The sequence below is a fragment of the Hakea prostrata genome, chromosome 4, assembly GCF_041222555.1.
Source record: "Hakea prostrata isolate BN-2017 chromosome 4, UWA_Hpros_2, whole genome shotgun sequence".
NCBI lineage: Eukaryota > Viridiplantae > Streptophyta > Magnoliopsida > Proteales > Proteaceae > Hakea > Hakea prostrata.
Genome location: NC_142603.1, coordinates 8,728,142 through 8,755,491, shown reverse-complemented (window position 1 = coordinate 8,755,491; position 27,350 = coordinate 8,728,142). Strand labels below are relative to the sequence as shown.

The window sequence follows — 27,350 nt, the reverse complement described above, 5'->3', positions numbered from 1 at the left end:
GGGGGAAGTGGAGAGGGAAGGGGAACACCAAGAGCCATTTGAGATAAGGGAGTTTTGGATTGGGGGAGAGGGGGGGGGGTCATTCTTAGGGAGCCTAGAAGGAATACACAGAATGGACACACACCAGATTGTAGAGAATCCTGAGGGGTTGCCAAAGGTCCACATCATGAAATCTGTAGTGAAGGTTATTCAGCTATTTTTTATTTTTCATCCTTATATCTATGACTATTATGATTTGTTCTATTGTCTTGATGCAGGAATGCACATCATATTGTTCACATTTGTACTGAGATGGCACCAGTGGCTGCAGTTGGTCCTTTGTCATCATATGTGACTGGCCTATCTTGTGCCCTACAAAGAAAGGGAAACTTAGCTGAGGTTATCTTGCCAAAGTACGCATTAAAATTTCTCTTTCAATTTACTTATGTAGACTTTAGAAAATGACTGTCATAGCCTCACCTTGTCATTTTGGAATTGAATGGTCAAAATATCACTCTATTTCTAAAAATTTATGTCACCCATTAGAAACCTGCTATGTCAATCTTAATTTTCCATGGCAAGGAGGAAGCGTGTTGCAACTTGGAACTAGAATTTGACATTAAAATGTTGAAGGGATGTAATATCTCCTAGTGCTGATGTGAGTCATACTAAGTGTTGATACATATAGGATGCATGTGGCTACTTACATGAAGGTTAAGATGCCAATTATAAAGTTAATCAAAGCCATAAATTCTGAGATGAATTTTATGGAGGAGAATTTATTGAATTACAGAAGAAGAAAAGCTGGCTTTATGCCTGTACATCTACAGTGGAGAAAAAAAATAGTTTCAAATAGAAACTATAAAACCCTATTCATGTACGATATACATATGCCTCAATCACAAATGTCCTCGTTACCACTAATTCCAGCTTCAAATATACTAGAGATAAAAGATATCAAAATATTCTCTTTTATTATATTGTTTCCGACCCTTGGAATATAAGACTTAAAGAGAGCTTTCTGGTTTGTATCATCTTATACCGAGTTTCTAATCAAAATAGTCCTAGCATGTTGGATGCGATATATTTCTTCTTTTCTCCCTTTTAATGAAGACATTTAGGAAGTAGAGATGGTGGAATATGTCAATGACCTATGGGAGCCTTGCATGCATGGTAGGAGATCTTGCTAAGATCTTGCTTTTCCAGCCCAGCGAGACGAGACTAGTGTTGAGACCTGGTTTTTACTCCTTGGCTGAAATCTCGGTTCAACATGGGAGCTTGGTTGAAACCAAGAATTTTTTGCTCCCTCTCACTCGAGTGGAATCTCGCCTCGGCTCTCTCAGTGCACTTGAAGGGTAATTTCGGCTAGATTTTTCACCTAAATCTCGCCAGATCTTGACCTGCAACACCCCTAAGGAATCTTTAGCACATCTACATCGAAAACATCAATCAAGGCCATTTGAAGGTGTTCTTCAAGCAAGGTCAAAACTTCCCCCAAATCTGATTCCCCCCCCTAAAAAAAAATACTGTGTTCTAGAGTAGGTCTTTGAGTGTGGATGTGGATTAAACGTATGTTTAACATCTTTGTCTGATCTACGCTTTCATGGAAAAAATTAAGAGCAAATCACATTTACAACCCTAGTTTTCGCAGTCAATTACGTTTCCACCCCTATAATTTATTCTATTATTTACACCCGTTATATTTTGAATTATATAACAACTGAACCCCCAACTACTAGAATAATAGGGTTAAGTGATGAGTTGGCATGTATGATATTTTCAAAATTTCCAATATTGCCCTTCTTTATTTCAAACGCTTAAAAAAAAGGGAAGCTGTAATTTTTCTATTATTTTCTTAAATTTATTATAATTGTGTCTTTTACTTAAAAAACTTCTTTTTTTAAGCAGATTCCTGAAGAGTCGATTCACCCTAAAAATTGATTCACTTTTATATTAGGATTTAGGGACTGACTTATATATATATATATATATATATTAATTTTAGAACTTATATTAAGACTTAGGGTAAATATGTGTTTTTGCTATATAAAACTAACGGTGTTATGCATAGGGGAATGTTTGTAATAGAATGAATTTAAGGGGGTGTAAGTGTAACTGTTTACAAACATAGGGGTGTAAATGTAATTTGCTAAAAAATTAATTTTCTGTTATTAATTTATTTTTTTGAGTTTTTGGATTAAAAATTTATTTTCTAAGAAATAAGAATTAAAAAATATTGAAAAATACTTAGATTATGAAAGTCATTAATATGTTAGACTCCATTGGAAGGGCTACAAGCCTACAACCTCTTGGAGTCAACTTTTTTCATGCTTGTTGCTATTTTTTCCCCCTTTCAATATAGTCATTATAACATAGGGTCCTTTCTCACAAATCTAAGGCCACTAGTGTGTTTAAAGGGCCTAAAATAGGCTAAATATCAGTTTCAGCCCAACTTGATCGTTAAAACCCCCGAGATGTGCCCTCGAGTTTACTCAAGTTGACCCTTGAAATTTACAATATCTCAACCGAGATCTCGGTTTTTTTGAAGGGTGAGATTGCCCTCAAGAACTGGATCTCCAACCATGCTTGCATGAAGTTTGGCCAGACAGAAGGTCATAAGTCATAACACCACTTCTGCATAAAAAGGTCATAACCTGGTAGAAGTTCCACTTCCACAGGGGGATTGGGTTGGAGATAAGCATACCTTTAGCATTTTAGCATGAAGGGTTCATTGACTTCTTCTCATTTGTTTTGTACTTTTATGTATTATCATTTCCAAGTTAGTGGAAAAAGTGGTGTACTATGGTATGTTGACCAAGTGTTTCATTGCTTAAAATTTACAACTATACCTTGCCATGGTAGCTAGATGTTTCTGATTAGTGATTACTGAATTGAATGTCCTTCTTTAAACAGGTATGCTTGTCTGGACTTGAAGCAGATTAAAGGATTAAGGAAAATTGAGGCAGAGTTTTATTCTTTCTTCAATGGTCAGTGGCATGCAAACAGAATATGGACTGGGTGAGAACTGATTGTCTTTTTTGACGAGTAACAAATTGTGTTAGCAAAGAGACTACTAACTTACAATACCGAGGAGGAGGAGGGAAAAGAGGCAGGAATAGTTTCTCTTGTTTCAATGCGCCTTCTTTGTTTCATTGGAAAATTTGATCTGCAAATGACATTTGGCATAAAGCTTCTCTAACTGTACTTTTTGTCACACAAACATAGGAAAATCCTATGTACAGGAAACATTTCTTATGCTATTTTTTTTTACCTGGAAACAAATGAGCATAGGGATTTTAACTTCCTATTCTGGATATACTTGTTTTAAATGATCTCAAAGAAATAGAGTGAAAAAATAAGTAAAATCATTATTTGCATCCATCAATCAAGTTCTCCTGTGTGCTGATTTTGTGTATTGTTCTCTTATTCAGTGTGGTATGTGGCATTGGAATAACATTTATTGAACCTGTAAGCTATTCGGAACTTTTCAACCGTGAGAGGATATATGGGTACCCTGATGACTTTGAACGGTCAGTATGGTCATTCTTCTCACTTTTGAACTCATTTAGTGTGAACTCATGTATTTTAGAAAGTTCCCATGAGGTCAAGTACTCCAACCATGTTGAAAATAGTAATCACAAGTGTGTGTGTGTGTGTGTATATATATATATATATATTTTGGTCACATATTGTCTGCTTTGCAGTGTTGCTCAAATCAGATGTTAGCCTCTATAAAGGAATTCCTGTGGCGGATTTTGTTACTGCCATGGGAAGCCAACTGCCAATACAATTGTATAAAGGATGTAAGAGTTTCATTTTCTTTGAAAAAATAAAAAAAGGGAATGTAATTTTAAAAATTGCAGGGATGTCCAAGAATGAAAGAAACATAAAACACACAAGCAGAAAGACAGACCATTCGGTACCCTGCTCTCCCTCAGCCAGATGGCAGGAACAACACTATTTGTTTTGATGTACTCCTACCTCACCTCCTATATGGACTACTAAAGGGTTGGTGTTTGGCATTTCTTGCACATAAATAGCCACAACAAATGGTTTAGTTGGAAACTGGAGTAATCAAATTTCACTTTGCTAAATATATGGGATTGTTCAAGCCAAACAAAGATTGTGTTGAAGTCCTGCTCTAGCAAGAAGTCATGCTACCGCAGGAGCTCCAGGTCCAGCATGGATTGGGGTGGGGAGGAAAAAGGAAAGGGTGTTTTCATCAGCTTTCTTTAGTAATGAGGGCTGTTTTATTTTGTTTATTCCTTGTAATTCTGCCGTCATTTAAGTAGGGGTAGATCTGGACCATCTGGTATTTTATTAGTTACAAACTTACAGTGATGTTATAATTATATCCTCTGATTAGAAAGTTTTAGAACTCTAATCTCAGGCTTTCCTTCAGCAAAACATGCGATAGGCTGCTATCTTCTTTTTTCTCAATCTTCTTCTAGTCTCTAGGCTGATTACAGGTATTGAAATTCAAACAGTTTGCAGAAACATCCTGAACATTGGAGATTTCCTATTATACTGAAATTTGTCTAATTTTGGCCCCATTTTCCCTGTAATTACTTATTTACTCAAGACCAAGAGCCTCTATCATGAGCTAAGGCAATCCATAGGCCTATCAATGTTGGATTGATTTAGGTTTCCTGATCAAGAAGCCTAGTATCATCCTGGACACCTTTTGGCAGAGGAATTTCCATTTGATGACCTTTCACTGATTAATGTAAGGCTATCTAACAAGACATATGTCATGCAACCAAATCAAAAGTTATGCTAACCAACCAGCCAACATTCACTGAAGAAGGCCTTGGTCTGTTCTGTACGGGGATGATGATTTTGGTGCCAACCAAGGTTTCCACCAGCCAGAAACCAAAAATTGGTGGAAACTGGTTGAACCAGTCATTCGGAACTTCTTTTTGTTCCTTTATTTCAGTTTGAAAATTTCTGTACCTTAGCTAGGGTGTACTAAAATAATTCTTGTTCTTTACAGCCAGAAATAGGCCTTTGGGGTTTTGTTAGACCTGGAACTCGATCCTGTCCAAGTCTCTTGACCCTCCTGTTGCGAGGTCTTTCTTTATTGCTGCTTTCTCTCATGTGCTTCTCTTTCAAGGCTTGCCTCATAGCCTCCAGGAGTACAAGACCCTGGCATGCTCCTACATCTTCCAGGTGCCTTCTCAATTTTGAGTCAACTAAACCCTAGTTGTCAAGGACATTCCCTTGATTTTCCCCTCCAATGCCTAGGTTCGCCTGGATGTTGTGACAACTATGCTTTAATCCCCCATTTTTGTAATGGACTAGCATAATCTCATGGAAATAGTGAAGGTTTCATGCATCAGTTAACAAAGTAACTTGAGTATTTCATGTCCATATTTACTCCTTTGAACTAAACTTAAGTTGCTGTTGTTCAAACAAGATGTAAGCTCTTACATAAATCAGGTGATGGTTGATGCTGACACTTGATTTCGCTTGTGTTCTAAATCAATTAGAAGTATAATTGATTGTGATCAAGGATAGTTGTCCCTATGGTAAGGTTTCAAGTATTATGAGGGGAGGATTGAGGTTTTGGTTTTGAGGCCGGTTTCAACCTGGCTGAAAACTTAAATCTCCAGGTTTCGACTGAAATTTGGGTCAGAACCTGGTTTTTTTTTTGGGGAAAATTTCAATGTAGGTTTCGGCCTTATATGACCTCCATTTCATCTGATTTCTTGCCTTGTGCCTATTTAAAGCATTATAAACACAATGAAACTAGTATTTTGCCAAAAAAAACTAGTGCAAAATTATCATTCAAGTAATACTAAAAATTGGCTGGTTTCGAGAAGTACTAACTGTATTGTATATAGGCGTAGAATCATCAGCATGCATGAATTGTTTGATAGGATGGTTACATATACAAGTCAACAAAATATAATGACCAACTAGATTAAGTGATGGCTCATTCAAGGCATGAACAAGAGAAAAATAAAAAAATGGAAAGTTTGGAATTGTTGGGTGTGGCTCATGCTTCACATTCTGTTGCCGATAGACACGGGAATCGGGGGGCCTCCCTTTCGAGGGTGTGGGGGCAGTGTCCTTGGGTTTGTAGAGGCCTTTTATCACTTTGGGCCTTGGAGTTTCCTTTGTAGTTTGGGCTTTGAGCCCATGAATAACTATTGTGGCTTAAGAGGTGTTTGAAGGCAAAGCAAAAGAGCTGTTTGAAGGCAAAGGAGTTGTAGAAATAGTGTGAAAATGGGGTAGAAATCACCAAATACAAGAGAAATCAGCAAATATAGGTTGAAACCTAAGCTGCGAAACCAGGGAGAAAGGTTGAAACCTGCTATATTTTGCATGTCTCGACCGAAATAGAGGATTTCATAAGGAATAATTGACTGAAATGGTCGAAATTTATTCTGTGCTCTGAGGTTGATTATCATGATGGGGAAAGAAAATGAATCTTGGAAAGACATTAACTTATAAGAGTGGCAAGTTTTGGGAATTTGCAAATGACTTCTAAACTTGATTCTGTAGTTCTCAATTCTATGGGAAATTCTGCTATTTTCCAGTTTTACTTGACTCCCTTGCTATAACTTAATAATAGTCAGGTTTCGCAGTTATAATGGAAATTTGCTTCAGTATTAATATATGCATGTGTTTTTTCACATATATTTCATCAGTATTTGGTGCTGACTGTTTACTTGATATACAATAAATGTTATTTGTTAATGATATCTTACCCAGATCCTTGCAGATTTACCTATTTCTCACGGGCTTCCTTGGACTATATTGTGAAATGTGGGAAGCAGCCTGATGTTCTGCATATACACAATTGGCAGACTGCTATCATTGGGCCACTTTTTTGGGATATTTTTGTTAATCAGGTATGACTTAATTCTTTTGGCTTACCCCAATATCTTCATTCTTCAGATATGATGGTTTATCTGCTCAACTGTATTGCTGAATTAAGTTTATTTCTATGTGAGCTGGGTCTACAATAGTGTGACTGTTGAATTCTTTTAATGCATAATTTGAATAAGGACTAAGAGAGTTAAGCTTAGCTGCTTCACCTCTGGGCTCAAAAAGTTTGTCTTGGTTTCGCTCTTCAATAGTATAGTTGTCAGTTTTCAGTTTGTCATGGCGCATTCCAAGGTGTTGGAGAAGGTAAAAACACAAGTTTGGATTTGGTTAGAACTTAGAACCATTGGTTCTGTGGTTATCTCCAGATCCAAACTGAAAAGAACTGAAAAGCCATTTTAAGATCGGGACTTAACCATTTTGAATTCAGTCCAATCAGTGCAGGTTATGCGGTCCATATCCAGATTTGGTATTTGGTTTCCTGGTTCGTCTTTGACATCCTTACTCGCAGGTCATGCTCAATCCGGATGTGAGAATGACGTCCCTGAACACTGGCTTACTGGTGATATTGCAGATAGTTTCTGCATGGAAAGCTCTGATAAACTGATGAGTGATGCAGTCACTAGCGGAAGGGAAGGGGCCTACTATACACGGCCAAATAGTGTTCAGAGTTCTTTCTAGGTGGTGGAAGCAAGGGGCAAGCAAAGAAAAGGTGCTTGACATCCTTAATAACATTCCAACAAAGGACACAAGAAAAAAGAAAAAAAATTGGGGGGGGGGGGGAAGGGGAGGTGTGGGTATGGTATTGAATGAGGGAAGATTGGTTGGGGAGGCAAAAGCTTAAGGATTTCCAAATAGTGAAACTATGAGGGGGATGTGGCTTTGAATCAAACAAAGGGGATACCCAGGGGAAGTGGCTGAGTGGTGGCAGGTAAGGTTCCAAGCTGGTTTAGAACTAAGAAGGCCAGAGGTGGAAGGGAGCCAGGTGATCTTGTCCAGGAGGGAGTAGTTGGGGGGAGAGACTTCCAGACTTGGATGAGGCCAGGGTAAGGGGGGAGAGGATAGGGTCCATTAGCCATGAGAGATGAAATTTGAGAGCATAGTAGGTTTAGGGATATCCAAGAAGTAGATTGATGTAAGCCAGGATCTAGGGTAAGGGGTAACAAGGTAATTTCCCTAGATTTATGGTTGCCCAGGGAATCCCAGCAAATAAAGATGAAAATTCTAGGGTTCCAGAGGGTGTTTTCACACTTTAGAAGTCAGTCACAATGTGAACAGGGTTCAGTTTATTTGGAGGATTCAGGGTTTTAGAGGGAAAAGTAAGGGCTAATCCTTGCTGATTCTGCTGCACAGAAATTGAATTATATTGATGTTCTAGCAATCAGATTAGGAATTGACTGAACAGAACTCAACAGAATCAGTTTACGAGAACTTTAAAATTTTTGCAGAATTTCAAGGAAGAAGATGAAGTGCAGGTATTTTCTGAAGTTAGGGAAGTAGAGCTGATTTGGAGAAAATCACAGAGGGGGTTGTTCCTAGGGCTCATGCGATCCTAATGAAGGCAAAAGAAGCTTGAAAGGGGATGGGATTGAGGGTTTCCTAGTGGGAGTAGGATTGCCGTGAGGAAGAGGGCAAAGGGGGAGGGTCCCGATGACTAGGGGAGGGGCTAGGGCTTGAAGGGGGAAGGTGCAGGGGGGCATTTGCGATGGTGTGGGGATGGTTTCCTAGGTCTAACTAGAGGGGAGGGGGAGGCTACAGTGGTGAGAAGGTGGTACTCTAGGGTTGCCGGGGAAAGGGAAGGAGGTGGGGATGCTGCGGACAGGTAGGGGAAGGTTGGGGCTGGGGGTAGGGGTAGGAGTCTTCTACCTACTTGGATGTTAGTGATGCTTGCTGGGATTAATGCTTTGAATGCACTTGAAGGCTGGAAGCAGAAGATTAGGATGCTTCACTAGACCACCACTGGGTCCCCCTCAAAAGGAACCTGCCACCTCTTGGCCAAAACACTCAATTCATTAATCAATCCAATTTGAAAATAACGTTACATGAATAGGCTATTTATAGCCTGAAAATAAAAGACTGACTCAACTTGGAACTCCTTAACAGATAAGGATACAATTACATCTTTCTACCAAAAAAAAAAAAAAAAAAAGGATACAATTACATCTTGGACTGGACTCTTAATGATAAAGTAACTCCTAGCAGATAAGCTAAGGAATCTTATCTTATCTCAACTAACTAAGTTCCACTCCCTTAGGACTCATTCAACTTAATTTTAACTCAATAATAAAATTCTCCAAACATAACCAAACCTAACTCAAATTAACAAATGAAATAAGGGCTAAAATGCCCAAAATACCCCCCAAAAAGGGTTCAACTAGCTTTGGGTGGCTTCTTGGAGCCATCCTGGGGCCCCACTTGAGGTTTTGGCCGCGGGGTCTGTGTTTTCACATATTAGATGACATGGGCACTTAAGTGATTATGGAGAGGTCCAAGAGGGTGCTAAGGGTCAAGTTAGAAGGAGGTTGAGAGCCCATTAGTAATCTTGATCGAAGTAGCTAAGAGGACAAGGGGCAGAGAGAAATATTTTCGGCCATATCAAAGAGGGATCTGTCATCTATATGAGGAGGGCAGATAAGATGGAGTTCTTGAGGAGATATTGATAGACACATTTGACCTAACAAGAACAAAGTTTGGTTAAGATTCTTCAAATCAATTTAAGGATGCAAGGATATTGTTAAGGTTATTTTAAATATTATGTTGTATTTTTCTTTGTTATTTTCCAATTGTGTCCCTTGTTTCCTTCAAGTGAAGATATATTAGATGAAACAAGATCTCCAACATTAAGTTGAGACTCCCTAGGTTAAGCCTATTGTCTCTCATTATTGATGTAGTCCTAGATTGGTTGGAGACCAATTTGAGATCTAGAGTTAGCTGCTAAGCGCGATAGATCAAAAGTAGGGTGTGAGTTCCACTTGAGGGCTAGTGTTTGATGGTTAGGTTTAGTCAAGAAGATGATAGGAAAGTAAGAAGCTTTCATGATGGTTTAAAGTTTATGGAAGTGTTTTGAATGCTGAATTTAAAGTTTTTTTTTTTTTTTTTTTTTTTTTTTTTTTGAGGAGGGAATCAGTGAAATGGTGAAGACTAGGTTTGAAATTTCATTTCGACTTGGTGTTTCGACCTAAATTGCTGAAATTTTGGCGGGACGGTATACCAATTTTCGGATTATGGTTTATGTGTGTTTTAGGTAGTTTTTTTTACCTGGTTTTTAGTGTGCAACCTATTTTAAGGCCAATAAACACAGTGGCACTGTTTTTTTGATTAAAACCTAGCACAAACGGTCTTCTTGATTTGCCCATGCTCAGCTATATGTGAAGGAAATTGGATCATGTATTTTCACAAATCTAAAGATGGATATGCAAGAAAACATTGAAATTTTCGTTAAGATGTATGAACAAATATTGAGAGGTTGTCAAATCTCAATTACAACCGCTTGGAATTTTCGAAATTTCATCGAAATTCAGTCTACTGAGTCAATTTCGTTTCAGACCATGCTTTGTTTCCGTAAGCTGAGACATTGGTGTTTTTGAAAAAAGAATTTTTGGATGAAACTAGGGTTTAGGGTTTAAATTTTGGAATGGGGCTTGAGTTGAGTTAGTTGAGTAATGAGGAGCTGACGGGGGCTGTATTCGATACAAACTTGAGAGAATTTGGATAACTGGTTGGGGTTGGGCAGATTATTAGGGTTTTCGCTTGAGGTTTGGGTTGATGGAATGATTTGGAGGAAATATGAAGCAAGGTGGATCAGGTGTAGGGATTGATGCTGGCTCAATTTGACTGGTCTTTAATGGGAAAAGTTGGTCTGTGGAGGGTTTTTAATGGCTGTAGAAAGCAAAGATTCAAGAAGGGAGGAGTTAAGGTTTGGAAATTAAAGGATTAGAAGATGTTGTAAACTTACTGTTGTTGCAGAAAAACCTTAAACAGTAGTTTGAATGGTTGAAAATGTTCTTGGGAAGAAGAGAAGAGAAGAAACGGGCTTGGGATGCCAATTACCAATCCCTTATGCATTGCTCAACAGCATGAAAACTCCTCCAAGAAAGTCATTTTTCTTTATTCAAATCATCTCCAATTGACGGGGGATGTATTATATATATATATGTAGACCTTTTGAATACATAATTTAACTCATAAAAGGACTCCTAATTCCTCTAAAAGACTTAATGTGAAGCTAGGATTCCCAACTAGGATCCGTTGACAGATCCTAGTTAAGATTACATCTCCAAAGTAATACTTAAATGGAAGACTAACTAAAATTTTAATGTTCCTAATAACTAATCCCGTCTACTAATATTAAACCCACTATGTCGGCTTAAAAATTAGGTCCTTTGTATCAATAAACCCAAAATCAAGGAGCTCAAGGCTTGTAGAACCCAATGATGAGACAAAATAAAACGTTTTTAGGGCTGAGACCCAAATTGAGCAATCTTAATTTTCAACTCTCCCACTGTTGATAAAAACTCAACAATGAGTTCTTTCAAGTGTCAAATTCAGGGATGAGTTTGGTGTGGAACACATCTAGTTTTAGCCCATAAAAATACTATAGCATCTCACAGGTGTTTGGAATGTAATCTTCAAGACAGAGGCTTTCTCTTCAAAAAATTTAGGTGGAATCATGAACTCTATGTGGTCAACTTCAATATCAGTGATGTCCACGTGCCATTCAGCAACTTTTTTCTTTGATATATTCAATCCCTTCTGCAATGTAGAGCTTTTTTTGCTTCATCTTCTTTGTGGTTCCCAATCATTTCACATAAGCATTTGATATTTGTGATAGACTGTTGCATATTTGGTCAAAGATCTCGAATATCCAATCTGATGTCAGACAATTCTTCTGTACTTCTCTTTGCGAAATGCTCAAAAAGAGTACTTCTGTCAGGGTAGAATGGTATTGTTAATATGGACTTTTGGCTTTGATACCATTTAATGGAGGGCCAAAATCAGAACCGAAGCTAGAAGAAATTAGAGTTGTAGGGAGAAGAAAATGCATAAGGAAAGGAGAAGAAGATGGTTGCACAACCATGCTATGCCATTGTAACTTGTTTCTAGCAATCAACAAAATTCAAATTTTTTGTTCATTAAATCTGAATAATTCGCTGGTTATGACTTGCAAGGGTACTTAAAGACTAACAGTCTAAATGCTATTGAAACTGAAATTTACTTCGACTCTACAGTGGCCTCTATAATTGAAGCAAATTCGTACTCTAGAGCTACTAATGACACTAACGAGATAAAAAAAGATAAGTATGTTATTGTCGTTACTTCAAATAATTCCTAAATATTTTACGGAACCTATAAAGTCATGGTCCTGTTTCATCTTCACATGGATACTCAAATAGGTTTGGGTCATTCTGGGGTATTGCACTTGCATCAATTGTTCTCCCTTTCTTTTGCACTAGGATACAGGTTTCATCAGCCTTTTTGTGGCAATAGGGACGGAGTCTTTTAGTATTGAGAGTAGATTAAATTAAGTTAGTTTTTCCCCCTCCCCTCACTCATGGGCTACCAAGTCCAGTTCATTTAAGATCACTGATCCTTGGGACGACGAACCAGACCAAGTTGGCTGGATATGTGGAGTATGAGCACCAAGTGTCTTGATCAAATGGACTTAGGACTCCCAGTAAGGCAATAACCTCCCTATTCCTGTTGATAATTAGCGCCAGACGCTAATTCTTGATGGTATGCCCTTTGTGATACTCCCCCTTAGGCTGGAGCATGTATATTGCTCATGCTCAACTTGTTAAAAATATAGTAAACCCTTGTACTCCCTAACGCTTTGGTGAACAAATCAGCAAGTTGCTGATATTATGCCTTGTTGTAATTTCTCACGATCAAAGTGACAATCTGCTTCAATGTGCTTAGTATGTTCATGGAAGACTAGGTTGGATGCTATATGAATAGCAGCCTGGTTATCACAATTCACACCACAATTTTATCAGTGAGTCATCAACAAATCCTAGTTTCTAGAGTAATTCATAGATTCTAGCCACATTGTTCTGACTAAAATATAATACATTCAGATACTCCTGTAAGTCCTTTATAGTTTGCAAGTAACCAGATCAACAATATTGTCTGATAGAGTTGAACATTTGCCCAAGTATGCGGGCATCAGTAATTGCCCAATTATCATTGTCTTTGGGTGCTGATTTTGTCAAGTGATCTATCTGTCCACGTCCACTGAGAAGTGAGAACTATATTGACTATAGCCCTTCACTGGTGTAATTTTGATGCACCTTCCAATTTCTTTTCAGCCAAGTGATGGGAGAATGAAGAGATAATTTCAATCACGATACTTTTATTATCTCCCTTACTAGAATAAGTCTCACATATCCAAACAGATTATTCCAGAATCACAAAAAATAAAGAACTACCCAGACAAGGATAAATATCTTCCTTCACCCAAGGGATAAAATTAGGAATCATCAATCACAATCAGAACCAACCTTAGGAGAATCTCAAAGATTTAATAATAGGAAATAATCAGATTCAAAACACCAAATAGGGGGGGACAAAAGTCAACTCCAGGATAGCTACCAACTCAAAATATGCCCAAAATCCTTCTCAAATAGACAAATTTTCAGGAATAATACTGCAGATTTTGAAGCAGCCAATCAACAGAGTGTGACCACAACTTCTTGGTCTCAACGAGGGCATACAAAATCTCCAAACAGGACACCTCTGAAACAACCAGAACTAGGGCAAAAAATCTTAGGGAAAGGGACCAGAAGTTGCGCAACGCACGGCAGAATTTTAACCCAAAAAACAGAAGTTTGATCAACTTCGTACTTCATCATACCATAAATACAGAAAAACACAGCTTTAGGTGCTGCGCCCCCCCCCCCCCCCAAAAAAAAAAAAAAAAAGAAAAAAAAGAAAAGAAAAAAAGGCACTGATAGGAAAGCTCCTTCCCACCAACTCCATCAGTCTTCAGTCAATCTCCAGATATCATAGACTTGTTTGTATGAAAGAGAGCTTTGATTTGAGAGGGAAAGGAAGAGATCTGCTGCTGCCTCTGATACCAAGTAATTTAGAGTGAAACGATAAGGGAGAAGGAGAGAAGCCACGACTTGGTTTTGGAGTCTCATAATGAATTATGAGAACTCCACTAAACTATTCCACTGTTTACATATTGTATTACAATTAGAATTTAACTAGGAAACAATGTAGAAACAAAGTTGGAGTTGTATTACCAATCCTATTCAACTTAGGACTACCAGCAGCTTCACTATTCCCATTGAGAGGCGCTAATTCTCCGTGGCCTTACTACTTTCCAAATATGCCTTCTTAACAGTGTCCAAATATGATAATGTCCAATAGTCTATCCATGTCAATAAAAGTCTATCTCTGCCTCTGTCTCTGTGGTACTCTATTTGGTAGGAGTTATGCGTTTGCCCTTGATTCTTTTCACACGGTTGTGCAATGGCACTCAGCATTTCAATGATCTATAAAAGTGGTCTTATCTGTGGGTTTAACTTCAACTAACCCTGTGAGGAAGAAATGCATTTCATATCTTTTTTATGAATGTAAACAATCTTACTATGCTTTAGAAATCATAAATGACTTCCTTATATAATAACCATGAATCTGTAATGCTATGTCTGATCATACTATAACCAAGATGCATGACTATGTACAATGAAAATATTGTTTGTGTTTTCTGCAAGGAAAAAATATCGATCGATATGGGAATTTCGACCTTGAAAAAGATCGAAATTTCCATGTTTCGGTCGAAATTTGGACCGAAACTGGATACTTTTTTATCGACTCTTGAAAAGTCAATTTCGAGCCTCAAATGCACTCAAATTGATTTGGATTTTTTCGAGCCTCAAATGCACTCAAATTGATTTGGATTTTTGCATACTACCTATTTCAAGCATAATAAACACTATAGAACTACTAGTTTACTAAAAAACTACTGAAAATGTAACATCCAACATTCCAAGTATATAGTACATGAATCAGAGAAGAAGCGGGAATGTTATTACTTACAAGTCTATTCTATTCAAGCCTCAAGGTCTCCCTCTTCCGTCTGCACCCCATACAAATGACAATACAACTCCCATGATGTTTGCCCCATATAGTTTTGGACATAGTCAACAACTGCATCTCTTTACGTGGCCTCATCCACATGCATAAGACTTTAAATAATTTTAAAATATATAAAATACATACAATCTATCTTAAAAATATCCACAACATGCTCCAAAAATTGCATACATGCTTCCACTAATACTCTGCTATTTTAAAATTTAAAACAGAAATTAATTATTTTTTAATTATTTATATATATATATATATATATATATATATATTAAATACAGTAAAGTTACATAATTAACAGAAAAAAAATTAATTCAACACCATCACAGCAATATGGTGTCTCAACTCTCACATACATTCATTTGAAGCTTATACATGTACTATACATATACATTTTTAGCAATATACATAATTTAGTAAATAATTTTTAATAACAGAAAAATAAAAAAATAGTAGGAAGAATCAAAAAATAATTTTGACACTACAAATTCATAGATCAACACTCTAAAGTAAACACATAAATTTGGAAGCAATATAACATGATTTAAGGCACAAATGAAACAAAAATAAAAAAAATGAGGAAGTTGGTTACTCACCTTGCAAGATTTGAGAAAATGCACAAATGGAGGAGCAAATCTAAGTATTTGAAGGAAATGGAATACTAGAAATTAGGTGTAGAAGGGTATGAAAGCAAGAGAAATCACCAAAATTTTCAAACTGAGGTCGAAATCTCCAGGGCGATATCACTCGAAACAGGTAAAAAGGCTTGGTAGGTCGAAACTGGGTCGATTTTGGCTATTTTATAAGCTGCGCAGGTGTCGTTTCGGCCTGATATGGTATTGGGCCGATATTTCGATACGAAACGATATTGTACACTTTTCGTTCCTACAACTACATTTCGTTTCGATTTCAAAGTTTGCAGACATATCGATCGATATTTCGACCATATCGATCGATTTTTGTTCCATGGTTTTCTGTGTCTTTACTTAGCTTATGATGGGAATTTGAAAAGAACAATATGGTTAATAGCTTGCTTTTTTCTACAGGGATTGGGCAGCACTAGAATATTGTTCACTTGCCATGGCTTTGATTCTCAGGCAAGTAATATTACATTTTTGTTTTTTGTTTTTTTGTCCTTATTTATGACTATACTTTTAAAAATTCTATAAGCTCATGAATTCTTTGGCATCCTAGTGTTTGGAGCAACCAGAGAAGCTAGCAATATGTGGACTTGATTCTTCTAGGCTTCATCGTGCTGATCGTTTGCAAGATAATGTGAAGAAGCATCTTATCAATATTTTGAAGGTGGTATATCTCCTCATTCAAGAATTCACTGCTGTCTTTTGAATGGAAGGACAAATGAAATTCTGTGCCAACCACTGATAGTGGTGTTTGATTGTTTTGACAACTTTATCAACAACTTCTAGTGAGAAGCAACAAAAAGATCATAAGCCAGCTGTTTTGTGATTTCATATTCCACACAAGTTTCTTGTGTGACTAAAAATTAAAGTCGTTGAAGTTAGGAAAGGCTTCCTTTTCAATAATTCACCGATAAAATCAAAATTGTGTGAAGACTGTTAAACAATAAAAAAACTGTAACATGATTGAAAGTCCACAACTAAGTCATATTTTGAGGGTCCCGTGCTTCGTTACAAAGACTAGAACGTGCTCAGATTTGAATGTCTCTTTATGGCCTTTGTAATGAAAATTGAAGGGGTCACTTTGATTGGTATCTTGAAATAAATCTGCAGAACAGCTTGTCTACATGGTAATATGCTTGTTTTTTTGGTTTCTTTAATAAAATTTAATGTTGGAAAGAAAAGAGATCTGCACAACCTATAGGCTTCTTGATTGCACATACTTTGGGTTTCGGTAGAATGTTCTGCATGCATTAAGACCCTTACCAGTGCTCCAGTGGCTGGAGTCTCGTGCACTTGGTATGGCCATTGTTGCTATGTATTTGTAAAGACTTGTGATATAGGGGACATGGATGTCATTCTCTTAGATGATGGAAAAGAAGGAAAATAACATGGAAAGAAAAGTGAAGAGTAAAATTCTGTGAAAATGGTGCCTCTGCTAATTAGCTCAAATCTCATCCAGAATTGATTCTCAGTCCATTTCCTTCAGCTGGTTTGCTTTGTTAGCCAAGTTCAAATACATTTAACCAAATTTGAGGATGCATCAACATGCTGATATTCAACCCTAAGTGACCTAACATTACCAGATTCTATTTTTCTCTTCTTAATTAACTTTTCAGGATCTCAGCTCAAAAAGTAAGGGTTTAGAGTGTTAAGATTTTGGGCTAGTTGATCTCAATACATAAGAACATAGGTTATGGTGGTTGGATATATATAAATTTTTTTTTTGGGGGGGGGGGGGGGTGTACAGATGGATGGTTCAGTTGAGATATGGGATGAAAAGTTATCGACTGACATGAAACTTGGAGTAAACTTAGGTAAAGAATGATTCCTAAAAGTTTAGGGCCGTTCTAATGGTTAGCTTGGTGTAGATCTAAGTTTGAAATTTTGGCTTTTTGGAGAGTATGAATATTCAAGAAAGGGGTTCATATTTTGATGGACACTCTTGATTGGAAGAAGGGGATGATATGTTAGGCTATGGGATGGATTTTTAATGGTTAGTTTGGGCTGGAGATAGGTTTTAATGGCTAGGGTTTATGGAAAACAAAACTAGAATGTCAGAAGATTAGAAAAAGAAGAATTGGGGTTTGGGATAAGTTAACTTATTTTGTTGAAGATATTCTAAAAATCAAGTTGAATGAGAAAATATATTCTTGGAAGAAGAAAAGAAAAAAAGAGAAGATAAGAAATCACATGAGAAGGGACAGAGACATGGGGAAGCTATGTCATTGTATTTGTACCTTACTGGCAGAAATAAACAAAATTCAAAATTCAATTCATCTATTCATCCTCTAGTTTGTAGGAGTTGCATTACATGCATATAGACCACCTAAAATTCCAAATCCTATAAAAGACTCCTAATCATAGAAGAGTCAATAAGGTAAATAAAACTAAACAGAATTCCATCTAAAGAACTAGGTATCCTAATCTAACTCAAAAATTAAATAAAATCACATGAGAAGGGACAGAGACATGGGGAAGCTATGTCATTGTATTTGTACCTTACTGGCAGAAATAAACAAAATTCAAAATTCAATTCATCTATTCATCCTCTAGTTTGTAGGAGTTGCATTACATGCATATAGACCACCTAAAATTCCAAATCCTATAAAAGACTCCTAATCATAGAAGAGTCAATAAGGTAAATAAAACTAAACAGAATTCCATCTAAAGAACTAGGTATCCTAATCTAACTCAAAAATTAAATAAAATCAAAAGAGAATTCCATCTAAAGAACTAGGAACCCTAATCTAACTCAAACGTAAAATGAAATATTGAATTTAATACCTAATCCCATGTACCATCATTAACCTAATTTCTAGGCTTATAAGTTAGGTCCATTACATCAATAAAACCAAAAGTAGTAAGCTTAATGTCTATAGAACCCACCTATGAGCCAAAATTAAGCATTTGAAAGCCCAAATGATCCTGTTGGACATTCTTTATTGCATCAATACCTCCATGATTTCCAACATCTCAACACTCCCACTTTGGTGTTGCTTCAAACTTTGATTTACTTGTTGATATACATCTTAGTATTTTACAATGCATAACAAATGGATTTTGCTATGATACCATCATAAAAAAAACTAGAAAGCTATGAAATACCTGTTGTATTAAGTGGAGCTGCCCCAATGATAAACATACATACACCTAAGGTCCTAGATAACCTAATGTGGGACTATACCTTTATAACACTCAACATCTAACCATACTTAGACCATTAAATTCCATGGCACCAATAGATACAGTTTACCTTATCCAGGCGGCTTAGTATTCATTCCATTCTTTTTCCATCTCTTTTTGGACATCTTCACCCCAGACTCCCCCCCCCAAAAAAAAAAAAAAAAAAAGAAGAAAAAAGAAAAAAATCTCCCATCAGTTGAAAATATTTTATGTGAACTTATATATCTCTTTCTTCCTTAAACTTGCAGGGTGGAGTCGTATACTCCAATAAGGTTGTTGTGATGTCATCTGTTCACTCAAAAAGCAGAATCATTCAATGTTTGAGCCATGGGTTGGAGCCTACCTTATCTATTCACAAGTGAGCAAAATGTATATATATATATATATATATATATATTAAGAAAGAAGAAGAAGAAGAAAATCTTAACACCCCCCCCCCCCCACACACACACACACACAAACCCCACAGATATAAGCTGGTAAGGGGACGAGTTTCAGAGGCTTGTGGTTACTCAGTCATCCTGCCTATCAGGGGCAACAAATACCAATTTAGGTTTTAGTAATTTTGCAATATGATTATTTAAATGAGTCAATGTACCTCAAGTAAGGGTTTTATGAAGTTTCAGGCTTTAATTTGGCCTAAAACTCCACCGAATCTTGGCAGGAAAATTCCGAATTTTGGCAGAATCTCCTTTGTAGGACTGAAATACTAAAGCAAAACAAAATTTTTGACCTTCATGGTATCCACCTGGGCCAATTACTGGCCAATGTGACCATGAGGATCAATAAAAGTGATTTCAGCCTGAAGGCCTAGACATGGTTTCAACAGACGATGGTGCTAAAATTAAAAACTAAGAGAGTTTCTTGTCATATTTTTTTGAACAGATATCTTGTCATATATCACTTTGTCTGTTTTGAATATATACTTGCTGATCATAAATATTGTTTTCTTTTACATTTGATTCTAGGGATAAGTTGTTGACTGCTCCATATGGACTTGATGCCACTCTCTGGGATCCTTTGAAAGACAAATTTCTTCCAGCAAGGTATTCTGCTGAGGACATTAAAGGGAAAGCTATATGCAAAGTTGCCCTGATGCAACGCCTTGGTTTACCTGGACTTGCTTCTACAGCTGTTGTGAGTAGTTTAGAACTATTTTTGCCATGGGATTTTCTGTCTATTAAATTACTGAATTATTCAACTCATCTTGGGGAAGACAATTGCAATCAATGGTAAAAGCTTATACGTTGGACCCTTTCTCCAAATACTATTATGTACTAAGAAACATATTAATATTTGTATTCAGAACACAGCTTCACAGTAGTTGTTGGTTCTTTTAGGAGTTCATCAATAAAACTTCCTGCAGCTGGTCTCTAGATTCTCTGCTGCCTGTTGAGGTCATCATTTGTTGGTCAGAGAAAAGATGCTAGAATTCTAGTCCATGTGGAATAACACCTTGGCTGCCTTAAATATTTCTATTTTTTTATATTAATTATTTTCATTTTTATTTTATTTTAAAAGTGAATAAATAATTTGTACAAAAACTCCAGAAAGGGGAAGGGATTGGGGGAGCAGTCCAACTTAACAGCTCAGTCTAGCAGGTTACAGAGGTAGATATCTAAGCCCCAAGTAACAACAATGTGTCTGTTCCTTGGGTATCAACAATTGGTTTAGGGGTGAATAAGTATTGTTTGGTTCTAATGTCAAAGGAGATGAATTTCAAAGCTAAATCTAAAGTACAAGATTTGGGGTCTATGTATGGAGGTTTTGCTCCATTAAAATGTGAGAAATTGCAGCCCCAAGTACAAGCCTGACGTAACCAACACCACACACTTTGAAAGGTTAGGGGCTCTCCATTCAGGTGACAAGTAAAGGCAAAAACTTTTCTCTAGATTGATAGAGAAAGGGGGCCAGCAAAGAAAAGGATTTTGGTGACCTCTAAACCGCTCCAACAAGGGATGTGGGTAGGGCAACAAAGGGATAAGGTTGAGAAGGAAGGATGGATGGGAAGGAAAAGCTTAAGGTCGTGCAGAGTGGGAAGCTCTAGTCCAATCTCTGCTATTGGAAGTTTGCCGCTGCCACCTCTGCCTACGGGAAGTTTGCCTCCTCTGCCTCCGCCACCACCTGAAGTTCGTCTCCCTTTGCCTCCACCTGCTCAAATGCTGCCTCCTCCTGAAGACCGTATGCCACTGCAAAATCAGAATAATACTGTGCCGAATTCATTGCTCGATAGATTGGAACAAATCACTACTGATTTTGCTGCTGCTTTTCCTCCAGCAGATCCTCCTACTGCTAAGACTTACTGGAGAAATAGAAGAAAGAAAAAGAAAAATCGTACTCTTGCAAGTTCAGAGTCTCTGAAGTCACTGCCCACTGTCACGCCTGAAAACCTGCTGTCTGACATTGATAATGCAAGTTCTCCTAAGGTCTTCACTCGTTCCACAGCGTCTGGTGGAACCCCTGCTGCCTCTTGGTTGCTGCAAAGTTCATATACTAAGAACCCTGTATCTCGAGCAAATCAGGTACCTCTCCCTTCTCCTGCAAGTAAAGTTGATGCCTCAACCGACATTCACCTGCTGCCTTCCTCTTCAAGCCAACGAACCTCACCTCAACCTATCTCTAAACCGTCTCTCTCATCCCTTACATGCTTGCAACCAAATAACCCATCCTTCTTCGCTAACCCACTTGGTATTTTGGTAGGGCCCACCTCTACCGCTATTTCCTCCAAATTGCTTGTGATTTCCAGCCTTCGGCCCAGCCACCGAGCCTCTTTACCTTTTGGGCCTCAAGCGCATTTCAGCCCAAACCCTACTTCTCCTTTTCACCTAACCGGTTTCATTTGACCCATTCGAAGCCTCTGAACCATCCACCCTCTTGCCCCCTTAAGCCCATTATTGACGATCATCTACCATTCCCGACCACCCCTAGTTCGGGATCTACTATTGATTCCAACATTTTTGAGTTCCCTTCCCCCTTGGGCTCCTCCTTGTGTGAGACTACCCCCCCTTGTGTGAAGACCACTTGGTGAATTTAGATTCTCATATTGTTGCCCCCACCCCTAGTAGAATTATTGTATGATATTCTCATTTGGAATGTTAGGGGTCTTTAACTCCCTTGCCAAACAAGCTGAAGTCAAAACCACTCTTCGTGAATTGAAAGCTTCCTTTTGTGCCCTTCTTGAAACCTATGTCCAAAGTGACAATACCTGTTGGATTGCCCTCTCTATTGCTCCCTCTTGGTCTTTCCTCTCTAACTCCAATCTCTCCCCCAATGGCCGTATTTGGATTCTTTGGGACCTGGTCAAATTTCGATCTACTCTCTTATCTTCCCCCCAGCTCATGCATTTTTTCTTATCCCCCCAATCTCTCCTCAGACCCCCTTTCTTCCTCACTATCATCTATTGTTTCAACCGTGCCTCCGATAGGGTCCCCCAATTGGGATGATCTCCGTTGTATCTCTTCCTCTATTGTGGGTTATCCTTGGGGTATTGGCGATGATTTTAATATTGTCAATTTCTTGCATGAGAGGGTTGGAGGTTGCTTGCCCACCCTGTGGTGATTGATGCTTTCAACTTGTCTTGATGATGTGGGTCTCTTTGATCTTCGTTGGCTCGATCACCATCTCACTTGGCAAAACCATAGAATTGGAGATGCCCACATCACTTCAAACTCTATCGATTTCTCATTAACAAAACCTGGCTGTCCCGCTTCCCCACTTCTCATGCCTATTTCCCCCCAACCCTCTCGGACCATTCCCCTTGCCATCTCCATATTCTTGATCTTCTTTCTTCTGGCTCTAAACCCTTCAAATTTTTTGATATGTGGACCTCCAACCCCTCTTTCCTCCCTACTGTTCAATCTACCTGGAACCAACCGGTTCATTGTCACTCCCTCCCTCTTATTGCCTTCATTCATAAACTCCAGAATACCAAGGATGCCCTCCGTTCCTGGAACTCCACTTTTGGAAATATCTCTTCCCGGGTTTCCTTTTATAGTTACGAGCTTACAAGGGTCCATCTTGTTCTCCAAAGTGATCTCCTCAATCCTTCTCTGGTGGAAGACGAAAAGTCTCTTTCCTCGGACCTTTCCTCCTTTATCTCCCTGGAGGAGAGTTTCCTCGGCCAAAAAATGAGAATCAAATGGCTCAAGCTTGGGGATGCCAATATTGCCTATTTTCACCGTTCCCTAAAAGCTTGCCATAACAACAACTCCATTCTTTGTCTCCTTTCTAGGAGCGGTTCTGGGGTTTATGATCCCCCTAGCATTAAGGCCAAAGTTATTTCTTTTTTCTCTTGCCTCATCTCTCCCCCTTCTCTTCCTTCTCACCCCTCTCTTCCCCCCGATCTTCTCAATAAATTTGTCGACCCCTTCTTAGATTCTCTTCGCTCCATCCCCTCCTCTAAGGAAATCCTCTCCGCCATCCGTTCCCATAAGGCCAATTAAGCCCATGACCCTGATGGCTTTAGTATAGGCCTCTTCCTGGCTGCTTGGGACTTCATTGAGGATGACCTTGTCCGTGCTATTCGTAGCTTTTTCTTTAATCCTTCTTAGTTCTCCTCCTTTAACCAAACTTTCCTCTGCCTCATACCCAAAAAACTTGGGGCCTCCTCTCCCTTTGTAACCTCATCTATAAATACATCTCTAAGGTCCTTGCGAACCGGATTAAACTGGTCATTCCCTCGCTTGTGAGCCAAACCAATCTGCGTTCATCTCCGGCCGAAATATTTCGGATAATATCCTCCTTTGTGCGGAGATTGTTAAAGGGTTTGATAGAGCCACCCACTCTGTGACAAAGCTTTCGATTGTATTTGCTGGGATTTCATCAGTGAGGTTCTCTCTGCCATGGGTTTTCGTTCCTCTGTTCATTGGATCAAAATCTACATTTCCTCCTCTCACTTTTCCATCATCACTGATCGTTCCACTACTAGTTACTTCCATTCTTGGGTTGATATCCGTCAAAGTTGTCCTCTCTCCTCCTATCTCTTATCCTTGTCTCTTGAAGTCCTCTCTCGTCTCCCCCAAGCCAAAACTGATCAACTCCTTATCTCCCCCATCCCAGAATGTAAATCCCTCAGGCTCTCTCACCTTGCTTTCGCGGATGATCTCATGATTTTCTCCAAAACTTATCACTATTCTATCTCCTTCATCCTTGCTGCTCTCTCCAATTTTGAGTGTCTTTTTGGTCTTTAGGTTAACCTGGATAAATCTTCCCTCTTCCTTTCTGGTGTCTTCGATTTTGTCCGATCCTCTCTCCTTCATCTTAATGGGTTTAAGCCTGGCTCCTTCCTTGTGACCTATCTCGGTCTCCCCCTTATTCCTGGTAGACTTACTTGCCACCATTGCTCCCCGATGCTTGACCATATTTGGAAAAAGCTCAAACTTTGAAAGAGGAAGCGTCTTTCCTTTGTTGGTAGAGTGGTGCTCATCAATTTTGTCCTCCAATCTTCTTATCTTTATTGATGTGGTATCTTCTTCATCCCCAAATCTACTATCCTGTGCCATGGAATCACTCTTCTGGGCCTTCCTCCGGAAAGGTCAAGAATCCTCTTGTCTCCTCCACCCCATCAGTTGGACTATTGTCTGTTGTCCTAAGTTTGAGGAAGGTCTGGGATTTTGTTGCATCCTTGATTTCAATGTGGCTTGCCTCCTGAAACTCATCTGGAAGATTGCCTTCAAGCATAATTGCATTTGGGTTTCTTGGGTTTACTCTCACATCCTCAAATCAGATTCTATCTGGACCGCTCTTATCCCCTCCAACCCTTCTTAGGTTTGGAGGAAGCTCTTACTCCTTTGTCCTCGAGCTCTCTCTGCTATCTCCTCCAAATCTCCTTTGGTTCCTCCATGTCTTTCTGGCTTGATCCGTGGCATCCGATAGGTATTCTGTTCACTCTACTTGGTCCCCGCTCTGCCTATGAAACTCACATCCCCAAAACTACTCCCCTCTCCTCTTTCATCACCAATGGTTCTTGGTCTCCCCACCTAACTCGAGTCTCACGCAAATCTAGAACTCCCTCCCTTCCCTTGTGGCCTCAGCTTGTGATAGTACTATTTGGCTCCCCTCCACCTCCAAATCCTTCACCATCTCTTCAGCTTGGAACCTGCTTCGGTCCCCCTCTCCCCCTGTCCTTTGGGACCCTTTGGTCTGGTTCAAAGGCCACATCCCTCGCCATTCCCTCACCCTTTGGAGAGCCCTCGACCTTGCTCTCCCCACCCAATCCTTCCTCATTAGCTGTCATATCCTGATTAACCCTAACTGTATCCTTTGTTGGAATGGTTCATAGGACCTCAATCACCTCTTCTTCTTATGTCCTTTCTCCTATTCGCTTTGGGAGAAAGCCCTTGCTTCCATTTGGCTTAGGTCGAGGCGTTCTTATGGTTTTGCTTGAGATTGAGCCTGATTTCTGAGAAACTTTTCTGGTTCCTCCTTATGCGACTATTGGTAAGCTAGTCTTCGGAGCCACCATCCATCACTTGTGATGGGAGCACAATCTTAGGAGATGGACTTCCAAATCCCGGCCTCTAGATAGGATTTGGAATGCCATCTGCTTTGATGTCTCTTCCAGATTTCTTGTTATTCCCCACCCCCCGGTTGATGACTCCCCTAGGAATAGGCTTATTGTTAGCTCTTGGAGTCTCACCTTTTCCCTCTGGCCTTCCTCTTGATAGGCTGTTGTCCCCCCCCCCCCCCCTTTTTCTCTTCTCTTTGTATTTCCCTTGTTTGTTTAATTTTATTCATCCAAGAAAACAAAATAAATTAACCTATTTTCGTACTTGGCCTTGATGCTAAACTTTTAGGTCCATAAATAGGCCCACAACCACAAAAATGAATTAAACAAAGGCTCAACCCTTGAACCTATCAACCCTAGGTTGATTTCAAAGGAAAATAGACCAAGTTTGGTGCCAGACCTGCATCATGATAGATGCCACAACAGTAGATGTGGGGCTGGAGGGATTTGTACTGATTGCTTAGGGAATGCAAATGAATTTCTTTGAATGAATATTGTATTTAATAGTTTGGCTGGTATATTGTAGCAGTGACCTTAGCTTCTTTTTATTATAAAATTATGATGTGACAAGCCAAATGACTTCTTAAGTTGGAAGTTTAGTAGCAAGTCCTGTGACCTTGTTTTGCATGGAAAAGCATGCAAGTCACCAAATTAAAAAGGGCTAGTGGAATGGAGGAAAACTGGAAAAGGATTTAAGTTGAACAACCAATTTGGTATGTGGGTGGCAATCTTGAATAATGGGAAGAGACTTAGCACATCCACATCTGGGATAATAGTTGTTAGGTGTCTTTGTCTTGGTTTTATTCTAGTCATCAAACAAGTCGGACCGGATGAAATATAGGGGGCCCAAGGATAACCCCCGTAGGGAAGCACAATGCTGTACACAATATGTGGGCCCTATAATATTCATGAGACTCACATCTAAATTATTTTATTATATTAAATAATAGACCCACAATATTTGTGGGGCCCACACTATTGAAAAAAAGAAGGTAAATTATTGATAATGAGGACAAAAAAGGTAAAAAAAGCAACAAATAAAAAAATAACACAGACCAACCCAAAAGAGAGGAAAATTTCGGTAGGAGATGTAAATCAAATTTTAGGAAAGAGCAAACCAATGGCAAAGTTACCAAACTATAGATATATTCACAATCAAAACAAAAACAAAAAGGAAGAAACAAAGAAACATATAATATAAAATCAAATAAAAAGAATTAAAAAATGAGAAAAGATAAACGATAAAAAAGAGAAAAGAAAGAGACAATGTGGAGAGATTTTCCAAATCAACCGCAAGAAGCGAAGAGAAAAAAAAGAAAGAAAAGGAAGAGAATAAAAAAAAAAAAAGAGAGAGCAAGAGGAATAAAAGAGAAAAAAGGGATTGAAGAGTTACTAATAGAATGACATTTGATTTAATACCTAAAAAATGTTTTTCAAATATTCTAACCGTTATAAGGAGAGAAAATAGAAAGAAAAGAAAGAGAGAAAGTGGGGAGAAAAATAGGGATTAAGGAATTAGTTTTAATTAGGAATGACAAGGCCCATATTTACTTTAAAATGTTCAAATGGGGGGCCAAATAGCGACACACATAGGAAGAGAAAAAGTGGAAAACAAGGGAATTAAGGGAATATATAAAATTTTAAACCGGGGGGGGCCATGGCCCCCCTTGGCCCCTTCATAGGTCCGCCCCTCAAACAAGTTTAAGTTTTGGTTCTATTTATATTTTCCCTTCTCAAGGGGCTGATTGGTGGGTAAGTCTCCTAGTTGCGTAATGCTGTTCCATTTAGAGTAAAGGTAAGTCTTTAGAGAGTTCACTTGCAGCAGTATCTTTTTCCATGCTTGGCTATCCTTTAAATTCTTTATTTTCAGTTAGTTTGCTTTTATGTTCTGTTATGAAGTCAGACACTAGCACAACAATACCTGCAGAAGAAAGTAATTTGAGAAGGAAAAAGAAAGGAGGAGAAGAGAAGTCAATAGTGGAGAGAAAATAGTTAGAACCATACCTCATGGTTTCTCTAGATAATGGAACCATGAGCCATAAGATATGTGGATAAATTGAAGGCCTGGGACTTCGAAATAAGGGCAAAATAAATAAATTATGAGTAAGGACACTAAA

At 38.5% G+C, this 27,350-nt stretch overlaps 1 protein-coding gene across 9 annotated transcripts in view; it reads left to right on the top strand.

The window, feature by feature from the left end:
• The window catches only part of LOC149017632 (UDP-Glycosyltransferase superfamily protein), a 61,418-nt gene that overhangs the window by 22,958 nt on the left and 11,110 nt on the right, over nucleotides 1–27,350 (top strand). For all 9 annotated transcript variants that reach the window (XR_016172831.1, XM_089151944.1, XM_089151945.1 and 6 more), the window contains exons 7-14: nucleotides 258–392; nucleotides 2,893–2,997; nucleotides 3,411–3,509; nucleotides 6,707–6,836; nucleotides 15,951–16,001; nucleotides 16,099–16,209; nucleotides 18,977–19,086; nucleotides 19,697–19,865. Coding sequence is in view for 8 of the 9 variants with exons in the window: in XM_089151944.1 (XP_089008070.1) it covers nucleotides 258–392; nucleotides 2,893–2,997; nucleotides 3,411–3,509; nucleotides 6,707–6,836; nucleotides 15,951–16,001; nucleotides 16,099–16,209; nucleotides 18,977–19,086; nucleotides 19,697–19,865 (910 nt within the window). In the remaining variant the exon portion in view is untranslated. The remainder of the gene's footprint in view (nucleotides 1–257; nucleotides 393–2,892; nucleotides 2,998–3,410; nucleotides 3,510–6,706; nucleotides 6,837–15,950; nucleotides 16,002–16,098; nucleotides 16,210–18,976; nucleotides 19,087–19,696; nucleotides 19,866–27,350) is intronic.